The following is a 16,971-nucleotide window of genomic DNA, read 5'->3' on the forward strand; positions in this document are numbered from 1 at the left end:
GGCATTAACGCAACAAAAAATCGACTTGGGACATAACCCAACATTTTGTGTAAATTTAAGGGTTTTTATGTCAATAACCCTTTTGATTATTCAAAAAACATACGGGTTACGAGACGAGTTTGGATATCTGCTGATTCGGTGGATAAGGGTATGGGTTAGATTATTCAAAACTCTGCGGGTTATGGAGCGGGTTTGGATCGGGTTTTGGAATTTGTTAAAAGAGTTTGTATCAAGGTCGATTCGCTCCAAACCCGACCCATTGTCAGGTCTATGTTCAGTGACATTTGTCTTAGATTGTATATAAGTAGAATCCTTGACTGTGATTTTTTTCGGACTTTTGGTAAAGTATTACAACTAAGATTTAATTTGTTTGTTTCTTTTTTTTTTTTTTTTTTTTGCCAAAAATGATTAATGACATCCGACTGACATAAGTAATTTTCTCGTGTATCTAAACTGGTTTATAGATCCAAACGTGCACATTCTAATACTGATGTATTTAATTATGTGTACATATATATACTTTTCATGTTACACACATGTTTACTTTTACATATTATAATTAACCGATTAATTCTTTTCCAGATTATATCTTACAGGCAACGAGATGAAATTGCCTGAACAATGACCCTACAATTATGTATACATATACACAATTTATGCCTCTTTAAATTGTAATTTCTTTAAACCTTCAAATTGACTCGAAGTTACCATTTTCAAGAGACACTAACTCAGTGAGTCGAAGCATAAGCAAGTCAAAGTCATCTTGACTCTTGATAAGACTTAGTCTGACATAACGATCTTTGACATTATACGTACTTCCAGTGCGACCTATAATTTTTCCTGCTTCTAATACCGCACGACAATCGTCCTCTTCTTCTCGCTCACATTTTACCCATGCATAAGCTACAATGATTATCATAAGTCATATTATATATTCTTCTAATTGTTTCATCATAAAAGTCAAAATTACACAAATAAAAGGTAACATTACCCGGTGATGGTAGTCTAGTTTCGTTAAAAAAATTGCAATGCAATGGATCTCTCTTTTGGATTGAAAATCTTGTTGACTTGGAGAAGACAGAAGTCAACCTATCCCAACGTTGTCTCATTTTATCATAAGCAAATTTGAAAAGCTGTTTACCATCGCCTTCAACGGCTACTTTTAGAAGCTTCAAAACTCTTAATTGGGTGTCCTTTGAAATCCCCAAATCAGCCACTGTGATATATCTCGAAACTTTCTCATATGCATCCTTATCTTTTATCACCGCCCATCTATAATGGTATATATATATATATACAAACTCTCATTATATAAAATCCGTATGACAAACAACAAGTAAAAAGCTTATATAAAATATAAAATATATGTGGTGTCCTTATAAAATATTGATACAATAAAATAAAACCTACCCAAAACGCGCACCAGCATGACCTGTGAGTTTTGAAAGTGTAAAGATCATGAAATCGTGATCTGAAGGGGCTGGAATGGGTGTAAAATGTGGCCAAAAATAAGCATGATCGTATATAGTCTTCCCTCCAAGAACCGATGTCTTTAACTCCCCATCTGGATTGTTTGGTGAGGTTACAAATTCAATCACATCCATGTTGTTTGTCGCATTATTCAATTTCCATGAGGTCGTATCTCCTTTAAATTGAAAATCCTCCGAATTAAAGAACAATGTTTGAGCCTCATACATCTATAGAACATCAAACAACGAATCCAATCAATAAATCAGATAATATGGAGTTTTTATAGTGATTAAAACTTGTTGTTTACCGGATAATATGGAATTGTAGCCACGACATTTGAAGGTGAAGAAGAGTTTTGGGAGGAAAGAGCATAAACAGCTGCACTAAGGAGTTGAGATGATCCGATACCAAAAACCAAGTATCGATCTTCAGTGATTGCATTCCCCACAAGGGAATGTATTTTACGGATGTATTTTTCCACCTCCAGTGACATCGAGGACATGGAAGTGTAGTCAGCATAACTGTAACTCATTCGATGCCATCCTGATACAACAATCGCACTCTTCTCTGCATTTTGCATCCAAAATGGCTCCAAAAATATAGGATCACCACTGCAGAAAAACGATCGTAAGCGTCATACTCAAATCCAATTCATCGTGAAATCTATTCAGTTTGCAGAATTTAGGCGTTTCTGTTCTTTCAACAACCGTATACAATTAAACAGATCGAACCTTGAACTTTAGAACAAGTATTAGCAGTTTGAATCACAAATTCATGTTAAAGTCAACGAAAATAGAGTATGGAAGAATCACGCACCTATCAGCGTCGGCAGAACAACCGGGAGAGAATTCAGAGCAATCAATACCGCCATAGCAAGTATAGCACTCACAAACAGTTTGACCATCAGAAATCAAACTATCAAGGTAAGCTCTGCCATGGCCGGAGCATGAGATTGCTGCAACCGCTTCCGCATCCGCAGCTGCTTTTTCACTCCAAGTCAATGAAGGTCGATAAACAATCTCATGCTTCTTCTCTCCCCGCTGTAGAGCTCCTCCACCTAGGTACAGATTTATGCTGAATAATATATTAATCACTACCGAACTAAATAAACAAATTCCATAACAATATTTCTTCGTTTTCCCCATTCTAGTTTTGCCGATTCATGGAGGTTCGTTGATATTTTTGTAGAGGCTGAAATTAAAAGAGGAAACGTTTTAGACGTTGATATCAATGGTCAGGTGCGTCCAGAGAATATACCATTGGCCTACTGTAATTGAAATGAAACGTATTGTAAGCCTCGTATGATACTGGCTTCTAGAGACGAGAGCTTCTAGAGGCGAGAATTCTGAATATATATATATATATATATATATATATATATATATATATATATATATATATATATATATATATATATATATATATATATATATATATATGTTCTAATGTTTTCACTATCTATTGTGTGACTGTATGATTGATTCTGGACCAATTATTTTAGTTATTTTAAGAAAGTAATTAATGCTTATTAAATACTGAAAATGTAATTAATACCTATTATATCTTCAATATGTAATATGCATTAATTACTTTCTTAAAATAACTAAAATGACTGGTCCAGAATCAGTCATACATGCACACAATAGATAATGAAAACAAAATAACATAACCCTATATATATATATATATATATATATATATATATATATATATATATATATATATATATATATATATATATATAACCCAAAGTTGATTGTTTTGGTTATATATTAAAAATCAATGCAATACTTGTCTATATCAACTATAAAGTAAAGACTTAAGAGAAAAGACAAGTGACATTTGAATAATGAAAGATATAAGGCTCTGAATATTCAATCGTAATTTAAAATATGAGTGAAGGATTTTCATTTGAATATGAATATTAGGAAGTAGTTATAAAACGAGAAAAAAAAATCATTTTTAAACTTTTTTCCCAATAAATCTTGCAAATAATATCTACAACCATAATTTTACAGTCATGTGAATGATCCCTATGAAATGTTCAAACGGTACCCTTTTTAAGCATTTCATGATGGAGATCTCTATTTCGTAGGACCCCTATGAAATCCTTTCATTCCTTTGTGAAATTCTCATATTCCTTGCGGAATCCCTCGTCCTCTACGAAATCTAGCATATGTATTGTAAAATCCAACCTTCGCACTACGAAATCTATATTGTTCCGCATCTTGTGATTTATTTTGATATGATATGTTAATTGATACATCTGTTTATCTGGATTTATATGATGATGTATTTGGGATATCGGTTTTATTAAATTAAAAATGAAATTTTTGGGTCTTACTTTTGAGATGTTTCAAGTTGGTATCAGAGTCTTAGTTTGAAAGATTCAGACATTCTATCAGGTGTGTTTAAACTCAAACTGAGGATTTTGTAAAGTTTTTAAAAAAACTGATTTAAAAATAAAAATGTATTGTATATAATAAAATATAAACAAAACTTCAAAAATGGTCCCTATGGTTTTCGAAAATATCAAGTTTAGTCCCTAAGTTCAAAAAATCCTCACAAATGGTCCCTGTGGTTTCAAAACTTTTAACATTTGGTCCTCCCGGCTAACTCCGTTACCATTTAGTCGTTAAGTCGGCTAACTCCGTTACCATTTAGCCGTTAAGTCAGGGGCATTTTTTGGCATTTCACTACACAAGGACTATTTATGAGGTTTTCAATTACTATTTTTAATAAATAAATAAATAAAACTTAATATGCAAGGGTCCCACCTCTCTCTCTCTCTCTCTCTCTCTCTCTCTCTCTGTGTGTGTGTGTGTAAATACTCACAAGAAAAACAGAGTAGCGACAACCATGGCAGCCAACAAATTTGCAACCATGGTGCACACGAATACAAACAACATCACACTCATTCTCATTTATGTTGTTCTTGAATGGACGCTCATACTTCTCCTCCTCCTCAACTCTCTCTTCTCTTTTCTCATCATCAAATTTTCCTAATTCTTTGCCCTAAATCCACCCTGTTTGTGGTGTTCTACCAACAGCAATTCCCACCGCGATCTTCTCTACGAACTACATTCCAAAGAGGTTTCCATCTTGGGCTTCTGCCCAAATCACAAAAAATTGGCATAAATCAAAGAATTATGTGAAGATTGTTTTTCATCTCATCTGGATTTCCAATGTCAGGTGAAACAGAGTGACGGGGAAGATGAAAATGAACAGAACTTAAAGTGTTCTTGTTGTGGTTTGAAGTTTCATAAGAAAAGTTTTGATAGTCTTGTAGTGATTAAGAATTCTTGTGATGTTTTGGAGCACACTAAGAGCGAAGGTTTGATCAAAAGTTCCAATGATAAAGTTGGATCAGATTCAATGGAAGAAAACCTTAAAATTCAGAGCAGAAAAGAGACTCAGATGAATTATGACGGGAAAGATATGTGGGATTCAAATACTTTTGAAATTGAAACATAATTGAATCAACTTGAAAAGAAGGAAGATTCAACTTCTGATTTTCTCCCACAAGATCTTGAATTCTTCTTTGATTATAGTGGTAATCAGTTAGTACTTATTGAATTAGTTGATTCAACAACGGAGGAAAGTCAAAACGTTTCTAAAGCCGATGAAGATCATGTGTCTGGAGATTACGAAAAAGCTCTAGTAATCCAAAACCACCAGATGACAAGGCTTGAATCCACGGAATTGAAAGAAACTGATAATTCTCTTGTTTTACATGCAAGAAACAGTGAAGTCATTTATGAAAAATCCGATATGTATTTGAGAAACCCCAAGTTTTTGCAGTCGAGATCCAGAAATGATAGGCAACAGATCGGAGACGGTAACTTGTCTATGCATATCGAATTTTGAGGAAGAAGATAGAGAATATAAGTTGTTGGGGGGTTTTCTTATGAGAGAGAGAGAGAGAAAGGGTGGGACCCCTTGCATATTAAATATTATATATTTATTTATTTTTAAAAAAAAGTAATTAAAAACCTCATAAATGGTCCCTGTGTAGTGGAATGCCAAAAATGTCCCTGACTTAACGGTTAAATGGTAACGAGGTTAGCCGGAATGACCAAATGTTAAAAGTTTTGAAACCACAAGGACCATCTGCGAGGTTTTTTGAACTTAGAGACTAAACTTGATATTTTCGAAAACCACATGGACCATTTTTGAAGTTGTCTAAAATATACAACACTTTGAGTGTGTGTGTATATATATATATATATATATATATAGAGAGAGAGAGAGAGAGAAAGAGATAAAGAGAGAGAGAGAGAGAGAGAAAGAAAGAATGAGAGGGAGAGTTAGGTTCAAAGGTTTCTACTATCTATTGTGTGTATGTATGATTAATTCTTGACCAATCATTTTAGTTATTTTAAGAAAGTAATTAATGCATATTAAATATTGAATATTTAATTAATACTCATTATATCTTCAACATGTAATATGCATTAATTAGTTTCGTAAAATAACTAAAATGATTGGTTCACAATCAATCATACATGCACACAATAGATAGTTAGAACACAATAATCTAACCCTATATATATATATATATATATATATATATATATATATATATATATATATATATATATATATATATATATATAGGCTTTTGTTATTCAATTCAAAGTAATTATTGTATTATTATATGCATAAATATGGGTCAATCATTTTACTTATATTAAGAAAGTGATTTACCTATATTATTAAATAAAAGAAAAATAGCATAATGTCATTTAATTAAAAAAAAGGTAATATTGTACATTTGCATTGTCTTAAAATTAAGAAACCCAAATTTAAAAAAACAAACTTTCACATTTTAATGGATCTTTGATTATCTTAATTTTTGAATTTTGATTTTTTTTAAATTAATTTAGTTTAAATAATTAAAACATAATTTTTAATCATATCCGGTTTTATTCTGTCAGAAGGACATTCTTTTTATAATGATATTCTATGAAAATGCAAGCCATAAACTAATGAAGAGACTTACTGCTCGCAGAATAAACAAATTTTTAGATACAAGTTAAATTTTTTCTATCATATCCTTCAAAAAAATAAAAAAACTTTATATTTTATTCAATAATAATCAAACACTCCCTAATAACAAACAAATATAATATGTAGATTATTCAATTGAAATATACTATTACATATACTCTTATCATTCTATTATAGATTAATCTAACAGAATATGACAATGAGTAGTGCATTTTTCTGGAAGATCGGTGACCATTGAGGATTGTTCATGTCTATCTCACACGCATTCATCCAACCTTCGTGTCATTGATCATCATGTACTCAATTCATTCTATGAGAATAATTGTCATGAAAATGAATTATGTAACAATAAAACTATGTGAGAATGGTTTATATGACAAAAATAAAACAAATTTTAGTAATTCTAAGAGAACTCATACTACATGTTAAAATTAAGTAACACAAATAACGAACTCATAAATTATTTTTGTGTTCTTCAAGAATTTGAACATCAAGTTCTCTTTCATACATTTCTACAAACACTTGGTGTGCAATATTCTCATAAAATTATTTTTGTGTTCTTTAATATTCTGAACTGCCATGACTTGTTAGAATCACATAATTACTGTTCACGAGAAATATTTACATGAAAAAAAATTAAAAAAAATAAGATGAAAATACTTACAAAATCAGAACATGAAAATACCATAAATCTTACCATGTATTTCTTCTTCCTCAACACCAGTATCCGTAAACGCTTGTATGGTGATTTCTACCCTCGGGAACACGATCCTAAATGGGACATCCAGACTCCTGTTAATCATTGTGTTCTATTTTGTGTCGGAGTCATGGTTGTGCACTGGTTTACAACATTTGAAGCGTTTTTGTGCCCTTTTCATTCATTTGAACATTCGACGGGAAAAAAAACGTGGACGAAGGTAGTCAATCAATGGAAAATATGGAGGCTAGAAAGAATCGGAGGCATAAATCAGTTGAGGGGTTTCGATCCTCGATTAATCGAGTGATAAGGAACGAATGTAGGTCAGAAATCAACACATGAATCAACGATCGCCTCGGGTGTGGAGTTGATTTGAAGAAAGGAGGACGACAAAGCAGCCGTAGTCGATCTCGGTGGGGGAAGCAATGGGCTGTTTAACAGCTCTCGGCTTACTCTCTTCTAGTTCTGGCGCCACAACTTCACTTAATTCTGGCAATCTTGGGATTTGGGGATTGATAATGTTGACTGTGTACTAGGAGTGTGTACGAGCAGGAACTCCGATGGCCATCCTGCCCCTCTACGTCGGTGGGATTGAAGTTAACGAGGAAGAAGGTCGATGTTTTCTATCTAGGGTTTTAAAACGGTAAATATGAACGATTTTGCCTAAATTAAAGGGTTTATGATTTGAATAATTAATTATCAAACTTAATTAAAATCTAAGATTACAATTTTACCCCTATCTAGGTTTTTAAATTGATTGGTCCACATTTATGCATACAATAACACAATAATTACTTTAAACATCTAAACCTCTCTCTCTCTCTCTCTCTCTCTCTCTATATATATATATATATATATATATATATATATATATATATATATATATATAGGCTTAGGTTATTCTATTCAAACTAAATATTGTGTTATTGTATGCATAATTATAGGCCAATCATTTTATTTAATTTTGGAAAGTGAATAATACATATTATTAAATTAAATATAACTAAACAATACTAACAAATTTCATTCTAAGGGTATTTTAGTCAATTAACATAAATTTAAAAAAGGAAAATTTCATATTTTAAGGAAAATAGGTTCTATTAATTTTAAAAATTTGATTGTATTGATGATAATTCTCCTCATTCGAAAATTCTGACGGAATATTTTTATCAATATATTGAAAAATAATATATATGATTGAACCATACAAGAATTACACATTCTGACATAATATATATTTTGATCTAATGAACTTTTTGAAGAAAAACAAAATTTGGGATACAAGTTAAAAAAAATCATTACATTCTTAGAAAAGAAAAAAAATTATATATTATTCTATACGAATGTTACACTTATTAATAACACAAAAAACACAATATATGAATCATTCTACCAGAATATACTGTTACATATATTTTTTTCATTATACTGTATATTATTCTTGTAGAATAATCCATTCTTTTTGGAAGATTGGTGGTCATTGTTCATCTTCATCCCATACATTGTTCATCTTCAAGATTCTATTCTCAAAGAATCCGAATTCAAGATTACATCATAGTAAAATGTTGTAAGTTTCATATGTACCATGTTTTGCTTTGATATCTCTCATTTCGTACCTACAAAAATAATGGTATTCGACACTTGATCATTATAAACCAACAATATAAGATAAAATTCAAGCATAAAGAAGCAAACCAAAATAAAGTCACGCAAAACCCATTAAAGAGAAATGGATTCGTGATTCCATTCCAACAGAATTAGAATTCATGATTTCATTCCAACAGAATTGGACTCGTGATTTCATACAATTCGTGAACAAATGCCAACAGAATTAGAATTCATGATTCCACTCACCACTCTATTCTACGTTTCCTCTTAATGAACCCCATGTTTCCTTTCATTCTACATGGATTCCAGTCAAGAAATACAAGAACAATCTTGTTCTTGCCCTTATGTACCCAACAAACCAACAAAAAAAAGAGGGCATTTCCCCCATTCGTGCAAAAAATATATATATTTTTATACCAAAGAAAGATAAATTTGGATTTTAATTTTAAAACGCATGCTTCGTAGTTCATAGTTCATAGTTCATACCCAAAGGAAAATTAAGCATACCCTGAATAACGGTCTTGAATAAAAATTAAAAAGGTTGGTTCAAGCATTATCGACCAGTTGGTGTGCATCCTAAGAGCTACAATCAAATCTCATATCGAAGGCAGCAAAATATCCCTTATTCATTTCATCTTTACTGACCAAAATCACACAAACTTCAATAAAAATTCAAGAAACGCTAAACTGAGTCTAGAGGCTGCTAGAACAAAAAAAAAAACTAATTTCTTCCTTCTTCATTTCTTGTGAATCAACAAACCCAAATTCCCTTCATAAAATTGATATTTTAAAGATGAATACAATGTAAAACAGCACCCAGAAAGACGATACATTAGTCTACAACAACAACAACATTAGTAAAAAGAGTTGAAATTAACAGTATGAGAATTCGAGATAATGATTAAAAGCATCCGAATGTAGGAAGAATTAAGAATTCGATCAAATTAGCACCAGGGAATGCTTTTCTCACAAGAGGTTAAGCTTGGAACAAAAAACTTGGAAGAGAATCACAAATACATTAATTTTAGAGTATAATATATGCATCTATGAGCGAGATATGTGTTAATGGCTACACGAACCCGTCTGGGAGATTGTCGACGAAGGTGAGTAACATCTCAGAGGCTAAACCAGCATGCATCTCAACGGCCATAACATCAACCACTTGCCTTAACCTTCCAACTGGTGTCGACGACACCTCTTCGAACTTATCCAGCACCCTAACGACAACGGTAATTGAATGAGGCGGTGACCTGCTGCTGGTGGCGGAGTGGTTGGAAGACATCGATGAAGGTGTATATAAGAAAAGAAATTAGGTTAAAACTGAATGCTAGCGTGATTACAAGGACTATTTGTAGAAGCTATTCATCAAATTACTAAAATACCCTTGTTTATTTATTTAATTATTTAAATATTTATTTAATTTTGATAGGCCCACAGTTATGCATACAATAACACAATAATTAGTTATAATACCTGAACATTTCTCTCTCTCTCTCTCTCTCTCTATATATATATATATATATATATATATATATATATATATATATATATATATATATATATATATATATATATATATATATACTAGGGAAGTTTAAGGGTCGTAGCACGACCCAAGAAGGGTATTTCATGCATTTCTTTTAATAAATCTTTGAAGAAATGTAAGTGCATTGGTATTACGAGTAAGAATTTCTAAGTGCCTTGCTATTATCAGAAACAACCAAGTACATGCTATATTCGTAAGGAAATAAAAGAAAGACTTAAATAACATTGCTATATTGGTAGAAGAATAAAGTATATTTCTATTTGGTGTAATTCTTTCCTTGAAATGTGAAATCGCATTCATAATCTCCTTTAGAATGTCTTCTATGCATATAGTTCCATGATCATTCCATGTCTGCCACAACACCCATAAACTGACATCTCTTTATCATCTTTACCTCAGTAGGATAACCAACGCTAAAATAATAAATAAAGACAAAAGTGAGAATGAAACTGATATTAAGAAAATCATATATAAATAAAATAGCTAAAATTTAATTGAAATTAAATGACTCAAAATCTCCTAACAAAGAATGAAGACATATACTTATTAAACTTTGTACAGATTAGTATTATAACTTCTCAACAATGATATCTAAATAAAGTATAACAAACTCAAATTAAATTGTAATAAAGAATTTAATAAGTTTTAGTTAGAATAATGATAAATAGATTGGCAATATTATGTCTTTGAAAAGTAAGATTGAAAAACAAACGATTTGACATATGTCATTATATTTTATGAAAAAATGATCATAACCAAGATTTGCACATATACACCACTTTTTTTTAATCTAAACCTAATATTGGTTATCTACTATTAATTAGCTGAAGCACATATTTAGTACCAAAGATATAAATATGCAGTTAGTAGTTTCACTATTTGGCAATAATTACAAAATAAATAGAAACAAAACATTAAGGAAAACTTCACTTAAGCATTTCACCAAACATCTAATATACACCTGCTGATTTATGTCAAAATGTACGAATGGAAAGATGAGTTGCAGTATATGACCAAGTACATTAGAATTATGATCCAAATAATCAATATCCAGCTTTAAAACGGTTAAAAAACAACCCTCATCTTTGATTGCTTGCCAAATAACGCTACTCATTTTATCTCTTGCATCTTAGAACCTAATACATTCAGAAAATATAAACAATGTAAACTGATCTGATATAGAGGATTGGTTGGTCAAACTGAAATAAATGAAAACCAATAATTATTTTTGGTTATTGCTTCTTAGATGAATCTTGTTTAGCTCCTTTGATGAACTTTGAAGTCTTAAGGCCAGGCCCGGCCCAGATACCTGGGCGAGTTGGGCGGAGGCCCAGGGCATCAAAAAATTAAGGGCATAAATTTAGTCCAACTATTAATACTATATATGGTTTTAACCCAGAAAATTTAGCCCAAAGATATAACATAAGTCTGATTTCTATCTTGTCGTAGGCGTGGGGGCAAAGAAGTATAAATTTTGAACCGTCGATCATATATAGTGCCTAGAAAAACTAAACGCCCATTCCTAGAAACATGTCATTTGTTGCCGATTGGAGAACTCAACGCCTAGCACGCCCATATATTTCGAATGCCTTGATTACTTTTCAAGTCGGTGATGTCTCAATGCCTCGAAACACGATGATGCGAAGGATTCAGTTTCTTCTTAGTATGTACGATTTCTGTTTTTGTTTGTATTACTTTGGGTAATTTTGGCGTTTGAGAGATGTTTAACTAATATAATTTTACAGCTTCCAAAATCCATTTTTCTGTAAGTGGCTCGTCATTTTAGGGTTTATATTTATTGTTTTTACTTGGTTAATTTGAAGTGTGAGAGAATACATACTTTTATGAGTGTACTGGAGGGATGTTTTTCAATTATATTCATTATAGTTTCAAGCTAAAATTAGAGTATACTAAGGTAATTCCGTTAGTAACTTACTAAAAATCTAAAATTTGTGATGGGTAGGTTAGATTTATTAGCTTGGAAATGTATTGATGTTTTTGTTGCACTAATACTAGCTAGTATTGTTAACGGTTTTTGAACTATGATACATTGATACTTGACAGCCAAGCAATGCCTTCATATTAGATTCATATACCAACATTGGAATTATGATTGGTCAACCAAATTTTGTTCATGTTTTAAGGTTGTCTAATGTTTTTCACATTTGTGTTTATCAATTTATTCATAACTGGCAGTCACTGGATGAAGAGATAACTAGACTCGCAAAACCAAAACATGGTGGTGGAACAGAGGTTATGGAATTATAGGCTGGAAGGGCTTATGCCACACTCTCAATGATGTTAGTTTGAACTGATAGTACGGGTCCCTTTCATACCATATGCTTATGCCACATTCAGGTTTATTGGTGTAGTTGTTGCAAGTTCGAACAACTTCATTATGCTTTGCTATTGTAAATATGTTAGATGCTACATCGATGCTTCAAACTTGAAATCTATAGCTATAATTTTCTTCATTTCTTCTTTATATATATATATATATATATATATATATATATATATATATATATATATATATATATATATATATATATATATATATATATATATATATATATAAGAAATGCATATTGACATTGTTTTAGTTGAAGTTTGTGACTTTTAGCTCATTATGAATGTGTTTTTTTTCTAAAGTTTTGTTACATTGCCGCGTCAATATTTTTGTCTTGCATTGGTTAGTTCAAGTCCAAAGATATACAAAATAGGACATTAATATATTGTTTTGCCCGGGGCATGAAAAAGCTTAGGACCGGCCCTGCTTAAGGTCATCCTAAGGACGGTCATGGGTAGTATTAGATGAACGACTTTTGGTATCAATTTATTGCATATACTTTTTTGTTTCAAGCATGTGTGATGTTTACAATAATAGATGGTGCTTGCAAGTTTTGGATATAGAAATCAATAAGAATAGCATCACGTCAAATTATATTGGATAAGTGTGCTAAAAAATCGCTAGAATAGGTATAAAATACATAACATATATCTACAAAAATGGTCACTCACATACCTACACTTCATTGGTTTCTTCGCCTGCACTCGATCAAGCAAATACCCGACCCAAGAAGAAAAACCAGAAAAAATACAACAAAAAATCAACAAAATCCCAAATAAAATAGCTGCTAAATTCTAAGGTCCCCTTATTTCCACTTATCTCAAAATTTTAAGGCATAGGCCTAACTTATATATATATATATATATATATATATATATATATATATATATATATATATATATATATATATATATATATATATATATATATATATATATATATATATATATATATATATATATAATACAATACTTTGAGTATATCTATATCTTCGTTTGTTTGTCCGTGACGATACAACATTACCAAAATTGGGTATGATTAAACTGATATAGTACTTTTTAATATTTAACAACCTGTCTGTCTTTTCACAATAGAGATAAATAATTTTATTTCGAAGATGCCTCGTGAGATTGTGACAAAAAAATGTAATAAGCATATCTGCATATGGATCATCATGATAGGACATCATGTAGTGTTTTAAAACATATATTTTTAAGTTACATATATTAAACTTGTAATTTAAAAATAATAGGACATCACATAGTGCAGTGGAACCAAATCATATCACACTGGACGTGAGAAGCATTATCTGCTCAACTGGAAATTGACCTTTCGTTTACTTGGGGCTCCCTAACATTATCCAAGGAAATCTTTCATTCTAGCATTTGTTTTACACGTCAAACACTCCTATTTTTATAAAAAAGGTAATCTCTCTATAACTATTAAAATTGGTAATTTTACTTTATCACAACTAACTATAACTTATCACTAGGTAATATCTAATTGCTATTTGTTGAAAGTCAAATTGTTAATTGTTACGCCATGTAACTTGGATTTTTTTTCTCAATCCATAAATGTATACCACTTTCACTCCCAACTCTATCCTGAGCTTAAATATTGGCGTATCTATTATCTCTCTTTTTTTTTTATGATATTTTTAGGCACTCACTAAATTTGTCAAAATACAATATATTTACAGAGACAAAGGCGTTTTGAATTTTGATCATTTTCATAATTGAATCATGGTTTGGCCAAATGAAATGGAAAATTAGCTTGTATGGGAAAATATGTATTCCTAGCAAACAATTTCGTGCTCACAAACAACCATAGCTAAAGCTATTGCGGTTTGCCCTAACCATGGTAAACTATTTTCAATTCTCAAATTTGCATTTTTTTTCGTTAAAGAGGACTTTTGTTTGTGTATTTTGTGGACCGTACCTTTCATTCATCTCCACACATTCAAGCATGGTCAAAATCAGATTTTAAGAAAATTCAATAACGTAAAATTATTAAATATCAAATAGTCTAATATGTCCTTTTTGTATCACTTTCGGCTTATGTCATGGATGAGTTCAAAAAAAAAATCGGGTTATGTCTTGTTTGCAATGTTTAAAAATCATTTTTTTAGTTGAACCAATATAATTTCTGTTTCAACCGATTTAATCAGTTCGACCGCGGGATCAATCCAGTTTTTAGAATTCTCATGTTTTTTTACACACACATACAAACATTAAAAATACACATAAAATCAAGTTTAAACATTTAAACTACACATAAAACAAGTTGCAAATCACTTCAAATATATTAAAAAATAGCCATAACTTTTCAATTAATCCACATAAAATAGTATCAGATAAATACAAATGGAAATAAAATATAGTTTTGAATAAATACAGATACATCAAAAAGCTTCACTATATATATATATATATATATATATATATATATATATATATATATATATATATATATATATATATATATATATATATATATATTCAATTTAAGAAAAAGTTAAATAGACGTAAAATATCACCAAAGTTTGTTATTTAAAATAGGGATAATGACTTAAAAGGGTAATATATTTTTCGATTTGTACACATTTAGTTATTGAGTTTTTTTCGTCCATATTTACCCCTTCAACTTGTTAAATTGTACACATTTAGTCCTTATGACTGGATACTCCAGGTTAGCCGATAAAAATGACTTAATAGGGTAATATATTTCTCACTTTGTACACATTTAGTCCTTAATATTTTTGTACACATTTAGTCCTTAATATTTTTTTTGTTGCAAAATAAGGCAATTATTGTTTTTGTATTAATTTAGTACTTATAGATGATTTCTTTAAGTTTTTCTCACGACATCTTATGTGGGGTAGCCATATGGTAGTGGGATAGGTTGAGGTGGTCCTGCTATATGCTGTAGACCAAGATACCTTGTGCGGGTCGGCTATAAGTTATAGCCACAGAGACTCGAGAAGAACGGTTGGGTTAAGGCGGCATGCCAACAAACCCTGGGTATTCCAGTCTGATGACTGATTGGACTTGTTGTATGTTGGTGTTCCAGTCTGATGACTGATTGGGCTAAGGTATTCCAATCTGATGAGTGTGGGTCCGTTATGCATGATAATATGTTTGTTGTATCGGGTATTTTGGGGGATACTGTGACAACCCGAAACTTCTATCTTGTACACTTAGTCAAATTCAATCAATTTTAAACTTGTTTTGTTGACTTCTTGTGTTGTTTAAGGGTTCATTTAAGTGTTCTAAGCTTGAGTATGACCAAGGTTGAGTTTAGGAATAAGTCAACAAGTCGTATAGTGTTAAAACTAGGCCATACACACACCCTTAAGGGAGTGTACGGTCGTACACATGGGTGTGCGGCCGCACACTCACCTCTTGGCCGCACACTCTCTTTTAGGCAGCATACTTACCCCTACATAAAGGGTAGCCCCCTTTCCTTCCTTCCCTTAACACCCTGGGCATCACATAACTTTAACGCCTGTGTTTCTGGGCTTGTCATCAATGTTGATGTAATAGTCTAGGTTAACCTTTGTAAACCATTTTGAGATAATAGAAGTGTATTATTTGAGTATTATGTGTTTTGTGCTTAATTGTGTGTCTTAATGTAATTAAGAATAAAAATAAGCGTCAAAATAAAATGTTAGATAAAGCTGATATCTATGTATAATGTTGTGGTAGTTGAAACGAGGTTTCCGAATATATAAAGAATGTCAGAATCCGAGTTATAACGAAGAAGTTATGACCTGTCGAAATTTCGTGACGGAACCGACAACGCTGAATGACGTAAAAAGTGAAATTTACGTTAGAGCGATATTTATCCCTAGTGATCTAAATGAATGTCGTAGAGTTCGTTAAACCGAGAGTGTGCATAAAAAGATCGTCCAAATCTGACTTCATATAAGGAAGTTATGATTTTCTGAAGTTTCGACTTAGCAATATGCAGCCCGAATACTTGATTTGAGACCGAGCGGTTTTTAGCCGAAACAATCTAAACGAGAATCGAATATCTCGTTAATTGTAGTGAAGCAATAAAAAGATAGGCGAAACCGGACGTCGGATGAAGAAGTTATGAATTTATAACGGAGTTTTCTTGTCCCGGCCTACTAAATATAAATAATAAAAAAAAAACGAAAGTTGTAGAGCGTAGTCCCACCTACGCGTGGACATAAAGAACGTCGTAAACGGAGTTCGTATGAAGAAGATATGAACTTTTGAAGTTTATTAAATAATTAATAGATAAATTTAATTATTAATCCGATATTAT

General features: G+C 31.3%; 1 protein-coding gene across 1 annotated transcript; it reads right to left on the bottom strand.

Moving 5' to 3' along the window:
- Positions 1 to 493: 493 nt before the first annotated feature.
- On the bottom strand, positions 494 to 2,792 carry LOC111919529 (tryptophan aminotransferase-related protein 3). Its single transcript, XM_023915089.3, has 5 exons — positions 2,287 to 2,792; positions 1,778 to 2,081; positions 1,411 to 1,697; positions 992 to 1,272; positions 494 to 903 (listed from the first exon to the last, which is right to left on the bottom strand). Exons 1-5 carry the CDS (start codon positions 2,613 to 2,615, stop codon positions 689 to 691), a joined length of 1,416 nt encoding a protein of 471 aa, XP_023770857.1. The 5' UTR covers positions 2,616 to 2,792; the 3' UTR covers positions 494 to 688.
- Positions 2,793 to 16,971: the final 14,179 nt, after the last annotated feature.

The sequence above is a fragment of the Lactuca sativa genome, chromosome 9 (assembly GCF_002870075.4).
Source record: "Lactuca sativa cultivar Salinas chromosome 9, Lsat_Salinas_v11, whole genome shotgun sequence".
Lineage (NCBI taxonomy): Eukaryota > Viridiplantae > Streptophyta > Magnoliopsida > Asterales > Asteraceae > Lactuca > Lactuca sativa.

Excerpts from the sequence above, each read along its gene's own strand:
- LOC111919529 (XM_023915089.3), bottom strand. The coding sequence starts at position 2,615 with ATGGGGAAAACGAAGAAATATTGTTATGGAATTTGTTTATTTAGTTCG. Across the intron at positions 2,082-2,286 it reads TGTTCTGCCGACGCTGATAG|TGGTGATCCTATATTTTTGG; the intron begins GTGCGTGATTCT and ends GTTTTTCTGCAG. Across the intron at positions 1,698-1,777 it reads CTACAATTCCATATTATCCG|ATGTATGAGGCTCAAACATT; the intron begins GTAAACAACAAG and ends GATGTTCTATAG.